This window comes from Callorhinus ursinus, unplaced genomic scaffold, assembly GCF_003265705.2.
Source record: "Callorhinus ursinus isolate GAN/ISIS: 27379988/994484 unplaced genomic scaffold, GSC_fseal_2.0 scaffold13, whole genome shotgun sequence".
NCBI lineage: Eukaryota > Metazoa > Chordata > Mammalia > Carnivora > Otariidae > Callorhinus > Callorhinus ursinus.
In genome coordinates, this window is record NW_027397075.1 from 6726967 (window position 1) to 6743069 (window position 16103).

Here is a 16103-nt window from a genome sequence, read left to right on the forward strand (position 1 = left end):
CCTTTTTTCTTTAAACATATGTTTCTTTATATTTAAATTTCTTGTAGACCACATATAGTTGGATTTTGCTTTTATGTCTAGTCTGACAATCTCTGCCTTTTAATTATACTAGTTGATTGATGTTTAATGTAATTATAGATATAATTGGATTTACATCTATTTTTCTATTTTCTGTTTTCCCATATATTTTTTGTTCCTCTAGTCTTCTTTTCTTGCTTGCTTTTGGATCAATTAAAAAATTAGAACTCAGTTTTAATTTATCTATTGCTCCTTAAGCTTCTGTTCCTTGATATCATTTAATGTTCTACGTAGCATTTGTATTGAAGCATTTCACATTAATTGTAAGAACCTAGATTTTCATCCCCCATCCTTTCTGCTATAGTTGCCCTCTGTTTTAGATCTGTATACACTATAAACCTCCAATACAATATAATAATTTTTGCTTTAGTCATATTGATTTGAAAACAGTTAAGAGGAATAAAGTGGTCTTTTATATTTTTACATAGATATTCATCATTTTTGATGTTCTTCCTTCTTTCCTAAAGATCAAAACTTTTTTCTGGTATCATTTCCTGTCATTTTAAAGAACCACCTTTAGCATTTCTTGGCAGGCAGGCTAACTATCAGTGAATCCCCTTCATTTTGATTTGTCTGAAAATGTTATGTTTGCCTTCACTCTCAAAGGGTATTTTGTATGTGCATATATCTTAACACATTTAGAAAATTTTCACTTTGGGAAAATTATTTCTTGAGATATTTTTTCTGTCCCATTTTCTCTTTCCTCTCCCCCTTGGGATTTCCAGTTGATAAGTTTTAGAACTTTTGATACTGTTCCACAGGTCTCTGAAGTTCCCTTGATGTTTTTTTGTCTTTTTCTTTCTTCAAAAGTCTATTGATTTGTCTTCCAGCTCACTTACTTTTTCTTCTGTCTTCTCCAAATACCACCCAATAAAAATTTTTGGACTGTTCAATACATTTTTTTTTAAATCTCAGATTTTGTATTTTTTGTTCTAGAATCTCCATCAGGGTTTTTCTTTTTTTTTTTAACTTTATTTAAATTCAGTTAATTCACATATAGTATATTATTAGTTTCAGAGGTAGAGTTCAGTGATTCATCAGTCTTATATAACACCCAGTGCCCTCCTTAATGTCCATCACCCACATCCCGCATTCCTTCAGCAACCCTCAGTTTGTTTCCTATGATTAAGAGTCTCTAATGGTTTGTTTCCCTCTCTGATTTCATCTTGTTTTATTTTTCCCTCCCTTCCCCTATGCTTCTCTGTTTTGTTTCTTAAATTCCACATATCAGTGCAATCATATAATAATTGTCTTTCTCTGACTGACTTGTTTCACTTAGCATAATATCCTCTGGTTCCATCTCTTTCATTGCAAATGGCAAGATTTCATTTTTTTGATGGATGAGTAATATTCCATTGTGTGTGTGTGTGTGTGTGTGTGTGTATACATACATATATATATATATATACCACATCTTCTTTATCCATTCATCTGTTGATGGACTTTGGGGCTCTTTCCATAGTTTGCCTATTGTGGACATTGCTGCTATAAACATTGGGGTGCACGTACCCTTACAGGTCACTACATTTGTATCTTTGGGGTAAATACCTAGTAGTGCAATTTCTGGGCCATAGGGTAGCTCTATTTTTAACTTTTTGAGGAATCTCCATACTGTATTCCAGAGTGACTGCACCAGCTTGCGTTCCCACCAACAGTGTAAGAGGTTTCCTCATTCTCTGCATCCTCGCCAACATCTGTTGTTTCCTGACTCGTTAATTTTAGCCATTCTGACAGGTGTGAGGTGATATCTCATTGTGGTTTTGATTTGTATTTCCCTGACGCTGAGTACCATCAGGGTTTTTCAAAAATGATTTCCATTTTAGGACGGGATTTCCTATCTGTTCATTCAATACAAGAATATTTTCCTTATGTTCTTGAGCATAGTTATAAGAACTGTTGTAAAATCCTTGTCTGCTAAAATCCTTGCCCTGTTTCTTTGTATGTCTAGGAATTTGAGATTGTATTCTGGACATTTTGAATAATGTAGAGACTCTGAATTATTTTTTATTTCTCTAAACAGTGTTTCTGTTTGTTTGCTGTTTTTTTTTTTTTTTCCCTTATTTTGGCTGGCAGCTAGGCTCAGAGTCCAAACTCTCTCTTCTCTGGGAGGATGCAGCTGAAATCAGTTCAGTTCTGTTATTTTTGCTGGACTGCTTGGAGTCTGTTCCACTCTTGTGAAGTTCAGGGATCAGCAAAAATTTGAACAGAGTTTATAAGTAGAATTTAGGGTTTCCCCTGGGTGTCTTTCTCCAGAATTCCCCACTTTACTTTCCATTTGTTGTTGTTACTTTGAACTCTGTTCTCAGACTCTTGAATCAGTTAGACTGCAGATTGCTGTCCGAATGTTGTCCACCTTCATGGCACCAAAAAAGAGTAAACACATGCAAATCATTTAGCTCTGGTCATTTCCTCCCAGTGTTAACTCCATTCCAGGTCTGCCTATTTGTGGTCACTCTCCTGTCACTGCAGATAGCTGTTTATTAATTTTGCCTAGAGTTTACAGTTACCATCTTGGGAGCATTCGTCCAGTTAAGCTCCCCCACCATTAACAGAAATGGAACTCTTCCCATGTCTTTTTGACATGTTTCTATATTCTCTGACCACTTCCTTCCTTTATGACCAAAAAGATGTTTCAGTCTCATTTCATATTTTCTGTGACATGAAATAATCCATTTCTCAAGGATCCTTGGTTCCTTTCAGTGCAAAATAGTATGTAGAAACTAAGATCTGGGTGCTAGGTATGTTTATTCCTACTGCACTATCAGTCCCGGGCCTTCTCAATGGATGGATCTAGAAAATGGAAGCTTACACACACCCCCCCACACACACACATTTCTATATCTGTCTACCGATAGATAAGTTTAAAACCATTAGTTCACACAGATGTCAATTTCAGTCTATCCTCAAAAAGCTCATTCTCACTGTTTTCCATTTTCATATTTTTTATTCCCTTCTCCAACAGAAAGAAACCTGACTCCGATTATCCATAACATGTTTACTTATTTGTTCAGCCCAAGAATATATAGAAAGTAGTTTCAGAGTTACTAACCTATACCTGTATGAAAGTAAACTTTATTAACTAGAATTCAATATTTGATTAGGGTTCCTTTTGTCTTTGGCCTGAATGTAATGTGGTTGAGATTCATCCAAGTAGTTGTTGAAGGCATAAATCTAAACACTGTGTTCAAAAGTTCGTTAGGATTAATCCCCCTACCCACTCCCATGTGATTCTGTTAATCATGTGAAGTACAGTTGGGTTCAATGGTTTCTGTTTGTATTCCATTTTTAGGTTTTCCCCTATCCTTACTGATTTTATGTATTTGTTTTTTGATTATGTGAAACATTAACAATGTTCCCAAAGCCAGGATTACACAAAAAGGGACCCTTTGCGCATGCATCCTTGACCCCAGCACCCTAGCTGGACATCTGTCCAGGGCCCAGTGTTTCAGAACCTAAAGACTCTGCTCTTCCCCCAAGAGGTGGGTGCCATTCTCTGGTCTGGTAGTAACATTAGCACCAACCCTCCTACTCCCAAATTGGCTAAAATGTGCCCAAACCAAATTTCATGATAAAATAACAAAGGTTTGAAAAAATTAAACCTGGGGCGCCTGGGTGGCTCAGATGGTTAAGCATCTGCCTTTGGCTCAGGTCATTATCCCGGGGTTGTGGGATCAAGCCCCACGAGCAGGGAGCCTGCTTTTCCCTCTCCCTCTGCCTGCCACTACCCCCTGCTGTACTCTCTTTCTCTCTGTCAAAAAAAAAAAAAAAAAAACTCTAAAAAAAAAAAAATTTAAGCCCATTCAAATAAAAAAATGTCACAGAAAACTCTTTTTGTCAACTTTACTTTGAGGTATACTGATGGTCTCTCTTTCATCCTTTAACACTTAACACATATTACTTCATTTTTGAAGGCAATGATTGAGGTATCATTTCTTGGAGTGTAACTTACATACAGGAAAAAGCCCTTTACGTTCTGATAAACTCATAACAGTTGTGTAGCTACCAACACGGTCCTGATAACAGTTCCATCTGTATCATCTCCCCCTAGAGTCTCTTCTTGCCACCCATTGTAGTCAGTCTCTCTCCCACCCTCATCCCTGGCAACCACTGAGCTGTTGTCCATCCCCATAGTTTTGGCTTTTCTATAACGTGACATCAATGGGAACATACGGTATGTAAACTTTTGAGTGTGGTATCTTTTGCCCAACATAATGTGGTCGACACGCCTCCAAGTTGTGACACATATCCAGAGTTTATTCCTTTTTATTGCTGAGTAGTATTCCGTGGTGTGGAGATACTGCAAATTATCCATTCACGGTTGAAGGACATTTGGGTGGTTTTCAGTATTTTTCAGTTAGGAATAAAGCTGCTATGATGATTGGCCTACAGGTTTTTGTGGGACTGTATGGTTTCATTTCTCTTGAGTAAATACCTAGGAGCGGGATTGCGGGATTGTACAGCAAATATATGTTGAAATCTATAGGAAACTGCCAGATTATTTCCAGAGGGGCTGTACCATTTCACATTCCCGCCAGTGTGGTGAGAATCCTTGTCGCACTGCATCCTTGTTAGCAATTGGTGTTTTCGATTTTTGATTTCGGGGTTTTCAGTTGTGATTTAAAATTGAATCCCATTTTGGTTTAAATTTGTGTTTTCCTCAGGACTAATTATGTTGAACACCTTTTCAAAGGCTTATATGCCACTTTTAAATTTTCGTGAGCAAAGTGTCTCTTCAAACATTTCCCCACTTAAAAAATTGAGTTGTTTTCTTGAATTCCCAGACTGAATTTGGGAATTATTTATACAAGTCCTGTGTAAGATGTATGTTTTGAAAATACCTTCTCCCAGTCTGTGGCTTTATATTCTTTCACTGGAGTCTTTTGGACAGCGGAGGTTTGAAATTTTGATCAAGTTCAATTGATTATTTTTTTAGTGAATAATGCTTTTGCCATCATATAAGACATCTCTACTAAATCTGAGGCCACATCTTGGAAGTTTTATGGTTTTAGGTTTTTAAATTGGGCTTGTGGTTAATTTTGAATTAATTTGGGTGTATGATCGGGTAAAGATCAAGTTCATTTTTTTACTTGTGGATTTTCAATCATTTCAGCACATTTGTTACAAAGACCATCCTTTCTTTGCTGAATTATCTTTGTACCTTTGTCAAATATCAACCAACCATGTGTGTGGGTCTATTCCTGGACTCTATGTTGTCCCATCCAACAATATTTCATTTTCACTTCTTTTCTAAAAAAAAATATTTATTTATTTGACAGAGAGAGACACAGTGAGAGAGGGAACACAAGCAGGGGGAGTGGGAGAGGGAGAAACAGGCTTCCCGTGGAGCAGGGAGCCCGATATGGGGCTCGATCCCAGGACCTTGGGATCATGACCTGAGCCAAAGGCAGACACCCCATCACTTTTGCTTCTTAATAGTCTAGTGAAATCTTACTCTGGTTATCCATGACTGACTGGTTAGTATCTTAGAGGATATGGTGACATAGGGCCCTACAATGTAAGGAATTTGTAAAAAGATGATCTTAAGATTCTGCGAGAAACTCTGTCGGTGTGGAAAGTGCTCTGTACTTTGTGATTGAGATTTGCATGAGTTCTTTGTCTGGAAGCACAGAACAAGGGGGTTTAAAGCAGCCCAGGGGTGCACAAGGGCCTCCTTCATGAAGGTGGTAACCCATGAGTCCAACTTTGTATGATAGGAGGGGAGGTATAAGGGCAGTTGGACCACACCGAGGCTCTGAAAGAAGCTGGTCGGGGCAGGAGATTGAAATGGTTCTGATAAGAGCAAGAATTTCCCTATTGCATGAGTTACATATGGGCATGGATTCGCCCAAATGTGTAGAATCTTCTTCTTCTCTGGATGGATGAGACCTCTGAGCAATTTTTCTGTCCCTAGAATTACGGGTTGGATCCCTCAAGTCTTCCTGGGTCTCAGTTTTGTTATCTGTATAACGGGGCCATTCTATCACTATGGTCTGTGACTCTCTTGAGCAGGAATTGAGCACCGGTATTAACGGACATCTCTTGTTAGGCATGCTGCTTCCCCCCCTGCCCCCTCCAAGCCCTTTTGTTTGTGAATTAGCTTTCAGTCCTCAGAGCATCCCGGAAGGGAGCTGGTTTAATTTGGTCCATTTCCCAGATGTGCCCCACCCCCTGACAAGAGTTAGAATTACATCATGCATCTAGGAGCTTCCTACCCCAGGATCCTTTTCCCTCCTGCCCAGAGCAAGCCTGTCCCCTGGGCTGGCCCCCTGCTCTGGACGCCTTCTCTGCCATCCTCTGCAGGAACCGTCAGGATCACTGCTGACTCAGCTGTGCTGGGCTTCCTCCTGCGGGACAAGCATGAGAGGGCAGGGAACAGCACCAGCGTGCACAGTGTGACGGGCATCCTCCCCCAGAAGAGCAGCCAGGCCTTGCCAAGAGAGCTTTTGCTGAGAGGGCGACTGCAGGCCCGGCCGGGGAGCCTCGGGGGCCAGGCCCGCCTCCGAGCCCACTTGGCAAGCCTGGCTCTGGGCGGGGTCTGCACCTGGGGCCCTGGGCGTGCCCAGCTCTCAGGCAGCCTGAGCCACAACATCAGCACCTTGAGCGAGGCAGGTAGGAGGGGCAAACAGGGCTGCATGCCTTCCTCCCCAAGGGCTCTCAGTTCCTGAAGCCAAGGGAGCGGGGAGAGAGAGGAGCCTCCCAGCCCCCAGATCCACCTTCCAGCTCTGTTTCCTTCCCCTGCTGGCGTCTGTTATTCATCCAGAACACACAATACAGAGATAGTCGTACCGTAGTTCCTGAGTATTGACATGCTTCCAAACCCAGTGGCAGAGAGCCCCTGCTGCCACCCCCTCCCCCAGGGCCCCCCACCACAGCATCTCCCCTCCAACTTACTTCTCAGTCTTGGAAGCTGGTCTAGTGGGGCCTCCAGGATATGCTCCTGCTCACAGATAGGAAACAGGACATCCCCAGCTTCTTGGGGACATTTCAGTAAGGCCTGGCGGGGCCCAAAGGAGCAGCAGCTAGGGGAGAGCGAAAGATAAGACCCCCCCCCCCCGCCCCATTCCCCTCCTGCTCCGTGAGAGCCAGTCCCTGTCCCTGGGGAGCTTAGAAATGCGAAGGGAACACCTGACCTTCTCACTCGTTGAGTGTGGTACCCGGCGAAATCATCGCTGCTGAGGATCGGAAATGGTTTCATGTTGACCCTTTCATGTGCTTTGCTCAGGTATATTGGGGGAAGTGGGACCTGAGAGGCTGGAGTTTGCCTCGAGGCCTGCAGACCCTGCAGAGAGAAGGTGGGCTCACAGCTGCCCACCCTCTGCCGGCTTAGGGCTCCCGTGGAGTGCAGACTGGGCTCAGCCATCTCCGTGGTTCCCTTTGCCCCCAGGACTCCCCTCGGAGGCAGAGATGCTCTTGTCACACACCCACGGGGCTTCCAACCTCTCGGCGAGCCTGGCACTGCGGAGTGAGTGGGGTCAGCTGGACGCTGCCCTCGGCCTGGACGACCCGGCCCCCGGCGCCCCGGGCAGCAGGCTCCACGCCAGCCTGGCCCACACGATGCCCAGCCTCGGGCGCTGGGGCCTCCCCTTCTCCGTGGACGGCCAAGGTCACTTCCAGGTACGGGCGTGGGTGGGGGGCTGGGCACGGGGCCCCGGGGCGGGGCGGGGGGGGAGTAGCGGGTCCGAGGGACACCCACAGCTTCGCTTCTGCCCAGAGCACGGGACACCGCGTGGCGGCCGGGCTGACGGCGAGCGTGGACAGCGAGCAGCTCCGCGTGGCCCTGGAGGCGAGGCGACAGCGCGGCCACCACGGGCTAGCCCTGGAGCTGCACCACGGCCTCTCGGCACTGCTGGGCACCGTGCCCGCGCGGCTCAGGGTGAGTGACCCACCCCGTGAGTGCACCCCAGCTGCCTCTGTCTCTCCAACTTCGCGGGAGGGGGTCACCCCACCCAGCGGCTCCTGCTACTGCGCCCCTGCCCCCCGGCCCCTCCCACCCGGCTTGACCCCTCCCCCCAGCCTGGCCCCTCCCCTGCCGCGTTGGCCCCGCCCCTGAGCCCCCATCTTCCCACTCTCCCTTCCGTCCCCGTCCCTTCTGTCCTTGCCACCCCGCCGGTATCTTGTCCTCTTCTGTCCACTTGTCTTCTCCACTGTCCTGTCAGCTCAGCCCCGCATCTAGTAAAGTTACAACTGCCCACACCCTGGCCCTCCGCTCGTCCTCTGGGTACCTCCCCTGGAGGAACTTCCAACACTGCAGAAGGAGCGGCGGGCGCAGATGACTCTGGCGTTAGCCTCAGGAATGAAAAGCGGGAAGCCCCCTGGGTGCTGGCGCTCGGCCGGCCACACCATCCGCAGGGTGTGGGAGGTGGGGCGAGCGATTCGGGCACCCCGCGCTGCAGCCACGCTCCGTTCTCACTGACCGGTTGCGTGACTTTGGGCAAGGTGCTTCCTCTTCCTGTGCTTCCGTGTCCTAATCAGCAAAAAGCGACTGCTAACAGTTCCTAGAACCAGTTAGAACCTGGCACACGCAGGCCCCCTGAGGACATGAGCTCTGGTTCCCTCGGTTTGATGAGGGTGCTGTGGGTTAGCGCTCGGGCTTCTGGACTTCTCTTTGGGGGGTTATCTTCCCCGGGGAGGCTTCCACAAAGGGAGATGGGGTAGAGCCGGATGTGTGTGCTCCATCTGGGCTCTAGGCTGGGGGAGGAGGCCTGCCATTGCTATCTTCCCCACAGCGGCCGTCAGCATGTCCCCCTACCCGCCCTGCTGGTCTCCGCAGGTCAGCTGTGCTGGAGACGCCTGGCCTGCCCAGCTGTCAGGGCTCTGCTGGGGGGACTTCGCCAGGCAGCCTCTCGAGGTACATGGGTCTCTGTCATAGGCGGGACAGTGGAGGCAGATGGTGGTCCAGCGTAGGTAGCTCCAAGCTCTCCTGGGGGTTGCTAGAAAGAGTAACTGGAGAAGGGTTGGGAGCGGTGAATGGATAGCCCTTCCCTCAGACAGCTGTGGTCTGGGATTCTGGGAAAGAGCTAGAAATCAAGGCATTCCTCAGTTCTAGAGCAGCTCAGCAACATCAGGCCTATGGGGAGGGGGACATCAGGGACCCTGAAATGCTCTGAGAGGACACGTGACTTGTGGCCATTTTCAGCTCTTCAGAGAGAAGCACATGCGCGGGACTAGACCTTGTTCACTGGGTTTGTGGGTGGCCCAGCGGTTGGGGGTTCCCTTGACCACCCAGGCCAGGTAGAGGGCGAACCACTACTTGGTGGGGTGTTGTAGGGACACCTGCTTGGCCTCACTGTGCCTTTCCCCGGGGGCAGAATCTGGCTGTGTTGTCCTTGAATGGCTCCCTCCTGGTCCACACCTGCACGGCCAGCCTGGCAGCTCAGGTATCTTCTGGGGACACGTTCGCACGGGCCCACATCCACACAGCCCGCGGCCACCGCCATACCCATCTGGATGCCAGCCTCCAGCATGCATGGCCTCCCCTTCAGGCTCTGGGGGTTGCCCCCGACAACCACATCCAGCTGTCTGTGGGGGGACACGAACCCCCCAGGGCCGGGCTGGAGGTGGCCCTGGGCCAGTGTACCCTGACCGCTCGTGGGGATATCGGTGCTGAGGCCAACACCACTCACACCAACTGGACCCTGTCCCTGGTGAATCGCTGTCCTCTGCTGGAGGTAAGCCCCCACCCCACCCAGAAGTGCAGGGGCCTGGCAGGGCTCCCGCCCCCCTCCATATTATTAACTTCTTACTGTATACCCAGATCTGCACTCAGCATGAGAAACTTCCATCCTGACTTTGGGGGATGCATCGACTACAAAGCTTTGAGCCAAAAATGGAACCCGACCTTAATTTTCTCCCTTTTCACAAAGGGGCACCCTGGTTGTCTTCCTTTCTGGGGCTCAAGTTGATTCTTTTCTCCTGATCTTGCTAATAATCCTGCCCCTAGGATTCAGGGTCTGGGAGTAATCAGGAGAACATTAAGAAGTAACAGCTGACTTTTGTGAGCACTGTGTGCTGAGGCTTCTCAGACATGCTGCCCAAATCCTCACCCCTGCCAGGAAGGGGCTGCTTGTGTCCTTAGTCCCAGGGTCTGGGGCCCAGAGAAGCTGGGAGATCAGAGCGGAATTAACCCCGTCACTCCCCTCTCGTTCCCATCTTGGGTCGGTGCTTCCATGCGGGGCATGTCGTCAGCCCCTGTGGGACAAGTTACTTAGGCTCTCTGCCCTCCAGCCAACGATCATTGATATCGATGCTGAATTTCCAGTAGCCGGTGCTTTCTGGGTGCCTGGCTCTGGCCAGCAAGTCCCAAGTATTAGCTCATTGACATCTCCCAGTGACAGGTTGCTATGATAACCCCCATTTCCCAGATGGGTAAACTGAGGTTGCAGGTTCAGAAAGACAGAGTCAGTGTTGGAGCCAGAACCGGAGCCCACCATGGTCAATGGGGTACCCAGGGTATCGGCCACTTCGCAGAGGGAGGTGCCAGTGGACTTGAGGCCATAGGGTGACACCACCCTCTTCCCAGCGAGGCCTGTGCCCAGCTCCCCGACCTTGGATCTGAAGCTGCCCTTAAATCCAGCCACTTCTCCATATTCCAGGTGACGGGCATCCCGCAGGCCCTGCACTCCGAGGGCAGCCTGAGCTGGGGCCCCTGCGAGGTCAGTCTGGCCACGGGCCTCCGCAGTGACCATGGGGATGCCCACCTGCAGCTGGCCCGCACCTGTGGGTCCCAGACCTCGGTCATCGGGCGCCTGGGCCACTCCCTGCCCCTGCTGGGCCGCCTGGGCCTGCCACCCAGCAGCGCCATCAGCCTGGCTGTCCGGCCCCGCCCTGCCGCCCGCAGCTCCCTGGCCGTCCAGCTGGGGCCATGCCGGCTGCAGGGGACGCTGGATCACCGCACTGGGAACCAGAGCGCATGGACACTGGCCACCGAGCCCGGCTGCCCCCTGCTGGAGGTGGGTATGGCAGCCAACGGGGCAGCCGGAGGGGCTTCCAGCGCCCCTGCCAGTGTGCGGCTGAGCCTGGCTGGCTCCCTCCTCCAGGCGCTTCCCGAGACCCCAGCCGCTATTTCCCAAATCCTTTCTCCAACCCTTGGTTCCTCTCTAGTCTCGTATTCCCGTTTGGCGGATGGGAAAATTGAGGCCGAGAGAGATAAGGGTCACTCAGCGCTGTGCAACAGAAGGACCACAGACTTGGCATTTATGAATTTGTCTTTTCAGGGAAATTCTGAGGGCAGAAACGCAGTGAGGGGCACTCTCCTCTGCTGAGGGTGGGGACAGGCACGTGTTGGTTATGAAACCACAGCCTGGGCTTTATCTAGGCCAAGAGATGGTCTGAGAAATGTCCTGTGATGTTTGGGGGAGGGGAACCCAAGTCTCAAGAAAGGGGGACACTGAGTCAGACAGGACTGGCATCCTCATCTGAGGGGGACAGCCCACCCTTTCTCTCCCTGTCCTGGGAGACAGCCTGTCCCCTTGTCTCTCCCCTCCTGGTGGAGCTTCCTGGGGGTAGGGACGGGGTCTGGTCCCCTTGGCATCCCCGAGCACTCACAGATGCTCTGTCACTATTAAATCACATGACTGAGCCATGAGAGCGTAAAGCATCATGGGAGGCCCACCGACTCGAACTCTAGGATGAAGGAAAAGTTCTTCCTTTGCATCCAGGGCAGTAGCCAGTAACCACATGTAGCTACTGAGCATGGTGCAACCGAGAAACTGAGTTTCTCCTTTTACTTCCTTTTAATTTAAATGGAAACAGCCCCATGTCATTAGCGACTATCCTATTGGATGGCCTAGATCAGAGGCACAGATGGATCAGGTACAGACCTCAGCTCTGCTGGTACCCCCTGGTACCCTGGGCATTCGCTTTGCCTCTTTGAGCCTCAGTATCCCCATCTGTCACATGGGGACGGTGACTACCCAACTCAGGGCTGGGCACGGGCTGAAGAGAGGTGGTTCCTGCAGAGCACTTAGCATGAGGCTGTGTGGGTACTGAGTTTCTACACTGGATAGTTGTGTTTTGTGTTTACTACTGTTTTGTTGTTATCTGCGTGGGGTGGGGGGAACAAGGGAAGCATAGATTGGGGGGCTGGGGGCTGGAGGGATTAGAGGGTGGCAGATAGAGAATCGGGTTCGCTCCTGACTTGAGACCTCTCTCTCTGATCCCCCTCTGGTCTGGCAGGGCCTGGGCCTCCCAGAAGGGACAGAGCTCAGTGGCTCCCTGAAGACCGAAGGTGGGGAAGCAGAGGTGTCCGGGGCCCTCGCATGGGCTGGCCAGACCGCCTCCCTGACCTTGGCGGCGGCCGTGCACCAGTCCGAGGCCACACTCCGAGTGAAGCTAAGTCACGTGCTGCCGGCACTGCAGACCGTCCCCCCAGAGGCCTTGCTGACCGCCCAGCTTGGGTGGGAGGCCGGGCACCGGCTGGGTCTGGAGCTACAGGTGGGGGCCTGTGAGCTGCAGGGCAGTGGTGAGCTGCACCTGGACCGTGGGCTACAGTGGCAGGTGCTCGCCCAGAGCTCCTGTGAGGCCCTGCAGGTAGGTGGTGCTTCGGTGTGGGGGGAGTGGGCCTCAGGGTCTCCAGGGGGCAGGGCAGGGACCTTCTTTTCGACCACTGGGGAAACAAGGGGGATTGACTGAACCCCAGAGGAAGGGACTCGTCAAATACTTATTGAGCCCACCTGGTGCCCTGGAAATACATTCATGAACCAAGCAGAGGCAAATGCCTGCCTGGGGGAGACATGCAATCCCTGGCATACATCAGCCAAGGGCAGACTCTATTACCTAGTGATAAGGACCACGGGGAGGCAGAAAGTGGGAATGGGGGATGAACGACAGGACAGATACTGCAATTTTTGTAAGTCGGTCAAGATTGGCCCTAAAGACAGGATGACATTTGAGCAGAGACTTGAAGGAGAGGAAGGAGGAGCCGTGTGGAAATCTAGGGAAAGAGTCTTCTAGGCAGGGCCAGTGCAAAGGCCCTGGGGCAGAGCCAGAGAGGCAAGGGCTTTTGCTAGGACCAGGGTCAGCAATCCCTTTCTCTAAAAGTCCAGAGAGCAAATATCTTCAGCTTTGCAGATTGTGCAGCCTCTGTTGTAACTACTCAGCCCTGTGGTTATAGCCATATAAACAATAGATACACAAATGGGTGTGACTGTGTTCCAGTAAAGCTTTATTTATAACAGCAAGTAGTGGGCTGGATGTGGCCCGTGGGCCATCGTTCGCTGACTCCTGTTTTATGAAAAGCACATGAGGTGGGAGGGCACTCAGATTCAGAATCCTTTGTAGAGGCTGAGAGAGAGGACTGGATGGAAGTTTGGGTATGGGGGTTTGAGAGAGGGGGTGGGGGAGCAGGGTGCTCCTTCGGCCAGGTGCTAAGGTGAGGAGCCAAAAGACGCTCTGTGCACCAGCCTTGCTGTCAGTTTTCTGGAGGGTCCCTGTGTGTGTTGGGAGCAGATGTCTGGGTTTGCCCGGGGACGGGGAGAGAGGGGAAGGGGGAGGATTTCCAGCTCCCCTGGTTTCGAGACTCCTGGGCAGGTTGGTTCACAAGACCGGGTTCTCCTGGCTGCCAAAATCGGATCCCTGGGGATTCGGGGAGGGCGGGGAGGCAGGAGGGGGAAGTTCAGCAAATAGCGCAGAGCTACCGACAGGGGGCCCTCGGGCACTTTGAGAACGTGATAAAAGTCACAAACCCTCTCCTAGAAAGACATTCATGCCCCATTGGGTGGACGGTTCAAGGGAGAGGCCATGGGACCCCTGATGCCCACTTTGAACCCTGTCCTGGTCAAGAGCCCTGCTTTCGTGTCTCTTTAAACCCCTCCAGGCCCTGGGGGTCCCGGGCCGAGTCAACAGCTCCGGGACCGTCGCCGTGAACTCTGTGGCTGTGGACGCCTGGGTCCTGGTCACCATCAACAACAGCACACTGCAGGGGCTACTCATCCTCAAGACTACGGAGGTGAGGGCACGGGCGTCGGGGTGCCTGGGGCCGCCAGGGAAGGGGTGCTGAGGCCCGAGGAGAAGCACCGGGCACTCTCCTAGATCCAAAGAGGCCCCGGGAGAGGGGAGCCTCAGGACCTATACGTGGAGGGATGAGGTTTCCGAGAAGAAGCCCCTTGGCCCCCCGCTTTTCTCTTGCTTGTTTGCTTAAAAAAAAAAAGTTTTATCGAAGTGCAACATGAATACTACGAGGAGGGCGCAGAGATGAAAAATGCTCCGCTTGGTGAAATTTTCGCAAACCAAACACCACCTACCTCAAAGCACGGAATGTGACCAGAACCCCAGAAGCCCCCGCTGGCCCCCGTCCGCTCACCAGCCAGGCCCAGGAGTCCCCACGCACGCACGTTCTTGACGGTCACGTCTGTAGGAGCACACAGCGTGTTCCTTTTCCCAGCTCCCTCCTCTTGTTAAACATTAATTAAACACAAGTTAAAATTAATTAAACACAAATAAACATTGTGCAGGGCTCCTGGGGGGCACAGTCGGTTAAGCCTCTGACTCTTGGTTTTGACTCAGGTCGTGATCTCGGGATGGTGAGATGGAGCCTCGCGTCGGGCTCTGCGCTCAGTGTGGAGTCTGCTTAAGACTTTCTCTCCCTCTCCTCCTTCTTCCTCCCCCCAAATAAATAAGTACATCTTAAAAAAACAACCCCTTGTGTTTGTGAGGTTGCATGCCTTGTTGCCAATCGTACCTCATTGCTGTATGGTATTCCACAGTGCGGGTATATTATAAATCATCTGTGCGTTCTACCAATTAGCTTTTGGGTGGTGGCATCCTTTTACTGTACATCTTATGAATTAATCATGTACCTGTTTTTATTTTTTAAAATTTTTATTGTGGTAAAATATAAAATTTACCATCTCGGGACACCTGGGTGGCTCTGTCAGTTAAGCGTCTGCCTTCGGCTCAGGTCATGATCAGGTCCTGGGATCGAGCCCCGCATCCGACTCCTTGCTCCGCGGGAAGCCTGCTTCTCCCTCTCCCACTCCCCCTGCTTGTGCTCTCTCTCTCTCTGACAAATAAATACCTAAAAAAAAAAAAAATTTTTTTTTTTTTAAATTTAGCGTCTTCATTTGTAAGTATAGAGTTCATTAGTCTTCAGAATATTCACAGTCTTGTGCAGCCCTCCCCACCATCCATCTCTGGGACTCTCTTCACATTGCAAAACTGAAACTCTATCCCCATGACACGGTAACTCCCCATTCTCTGCTCCCCCCAGCCCCTGACAACCCCCTTTCTACTTTCTGTCTCTTTGGGTTTGACTACTCAAGGCACCTCCTGCAGGTGAAATCACACAGGATCTGTCATTTTGTGACTGGCTTCTTTCGCTGAGTGTCATGTCCTCAAGGTTCATCCGGGTTGTAACAGGTGTCAGAATGTCCTTCCTTCTTAAGGCTGAGTAATACCATCATCCAGCAGCAGAGGCTCAGGTTGCTTCCTCCCTTTGGTTATTGCGAGTAGTGCTTCTATGAGCATGGTCGTGCAGATATCTTCTCAAGACACTGCTTTCGGTGTTATGAACAAACAATGAATCATGGAACACTGCACCAAAAACTAATGATGTAATATATGGTGATTAACATAACAATAAAAAAATAAAAAAAAAAGACACTGCTTTCAATTCTTAGGGACATAAGTGTCCGGTTTTTGCCTCTTACAAATATCGCTGCCTCAAGCACGCTTGCGTGTGTTTGAGTGAACACGCACCGAGTGGAATCGCTAGATCAGAGGGTGTGTTTAGGTTCAGCTCTGCCTGCTTGATTTCATGTGAACTCGCTGGCCTTCCCAGAGCTCCCTGGGAGAGTCACTAACCATCACTTAAGTGTGCGGAGCAACCTTGCAAGTCATTCTGCACGTCATTCTGTGAGCATCATCTGAATGTCTCGGGAGTTTTTATTTGTCTCGGGGCCAGGTGTTTTTCCTTCCTGCTGCATCCCAACCTGCAAGGCGTGTCCTTCGCAAACATTCTGGGGGTCTTTCCCTGTACCTCGCCGAAGACTTTCTTTCTGAGGTTCTTTTCCTGGGCTCCTCCCCAGTGA

The 16103-nt window shown here is 50.2% G+C and overlaps 1 protein-coding gene across 1 annotated transcript in view; it reads left to right on the forward strand.

The window, feature by feature from the left end:
• LOC112811463 (uncharacterized) overlaps window positions 1–16103 on the forward strand; it is a 142873-nt gene that overhangs the window by 80361 nt on the left and 46409 nt on the right. Inside the window, exons 39-46 of the mRNA XM_073900261.1 lie at window positions 6379–6687; window positions 7463–7692; window positions 7790–7951; window positions 8849–8926; window positions 9387–9746; window positions 10671–11027; window positions 12253–12606; window positions 13892–14023. Coding sequence (XP_073756362.1) covers window positions 6379–6687; window positions 7463–7692; window positions 7790–7951; window positions 8849–8926; window positions 9387–9746; window positions 10671–11027; window positions 12253–12606; window positions 13892–14023 — 1982 coding nt within the window. The remainder of the gene's footprint in view (window positions 1–6378; window positions 6688–7462; window positions 7693–7789; window positions 7952–8848; window positions 8927–9386; window positions 9747–10670; window positions 11028–12252; window positions 12607–13891; window positions 14024–16103) is intronic.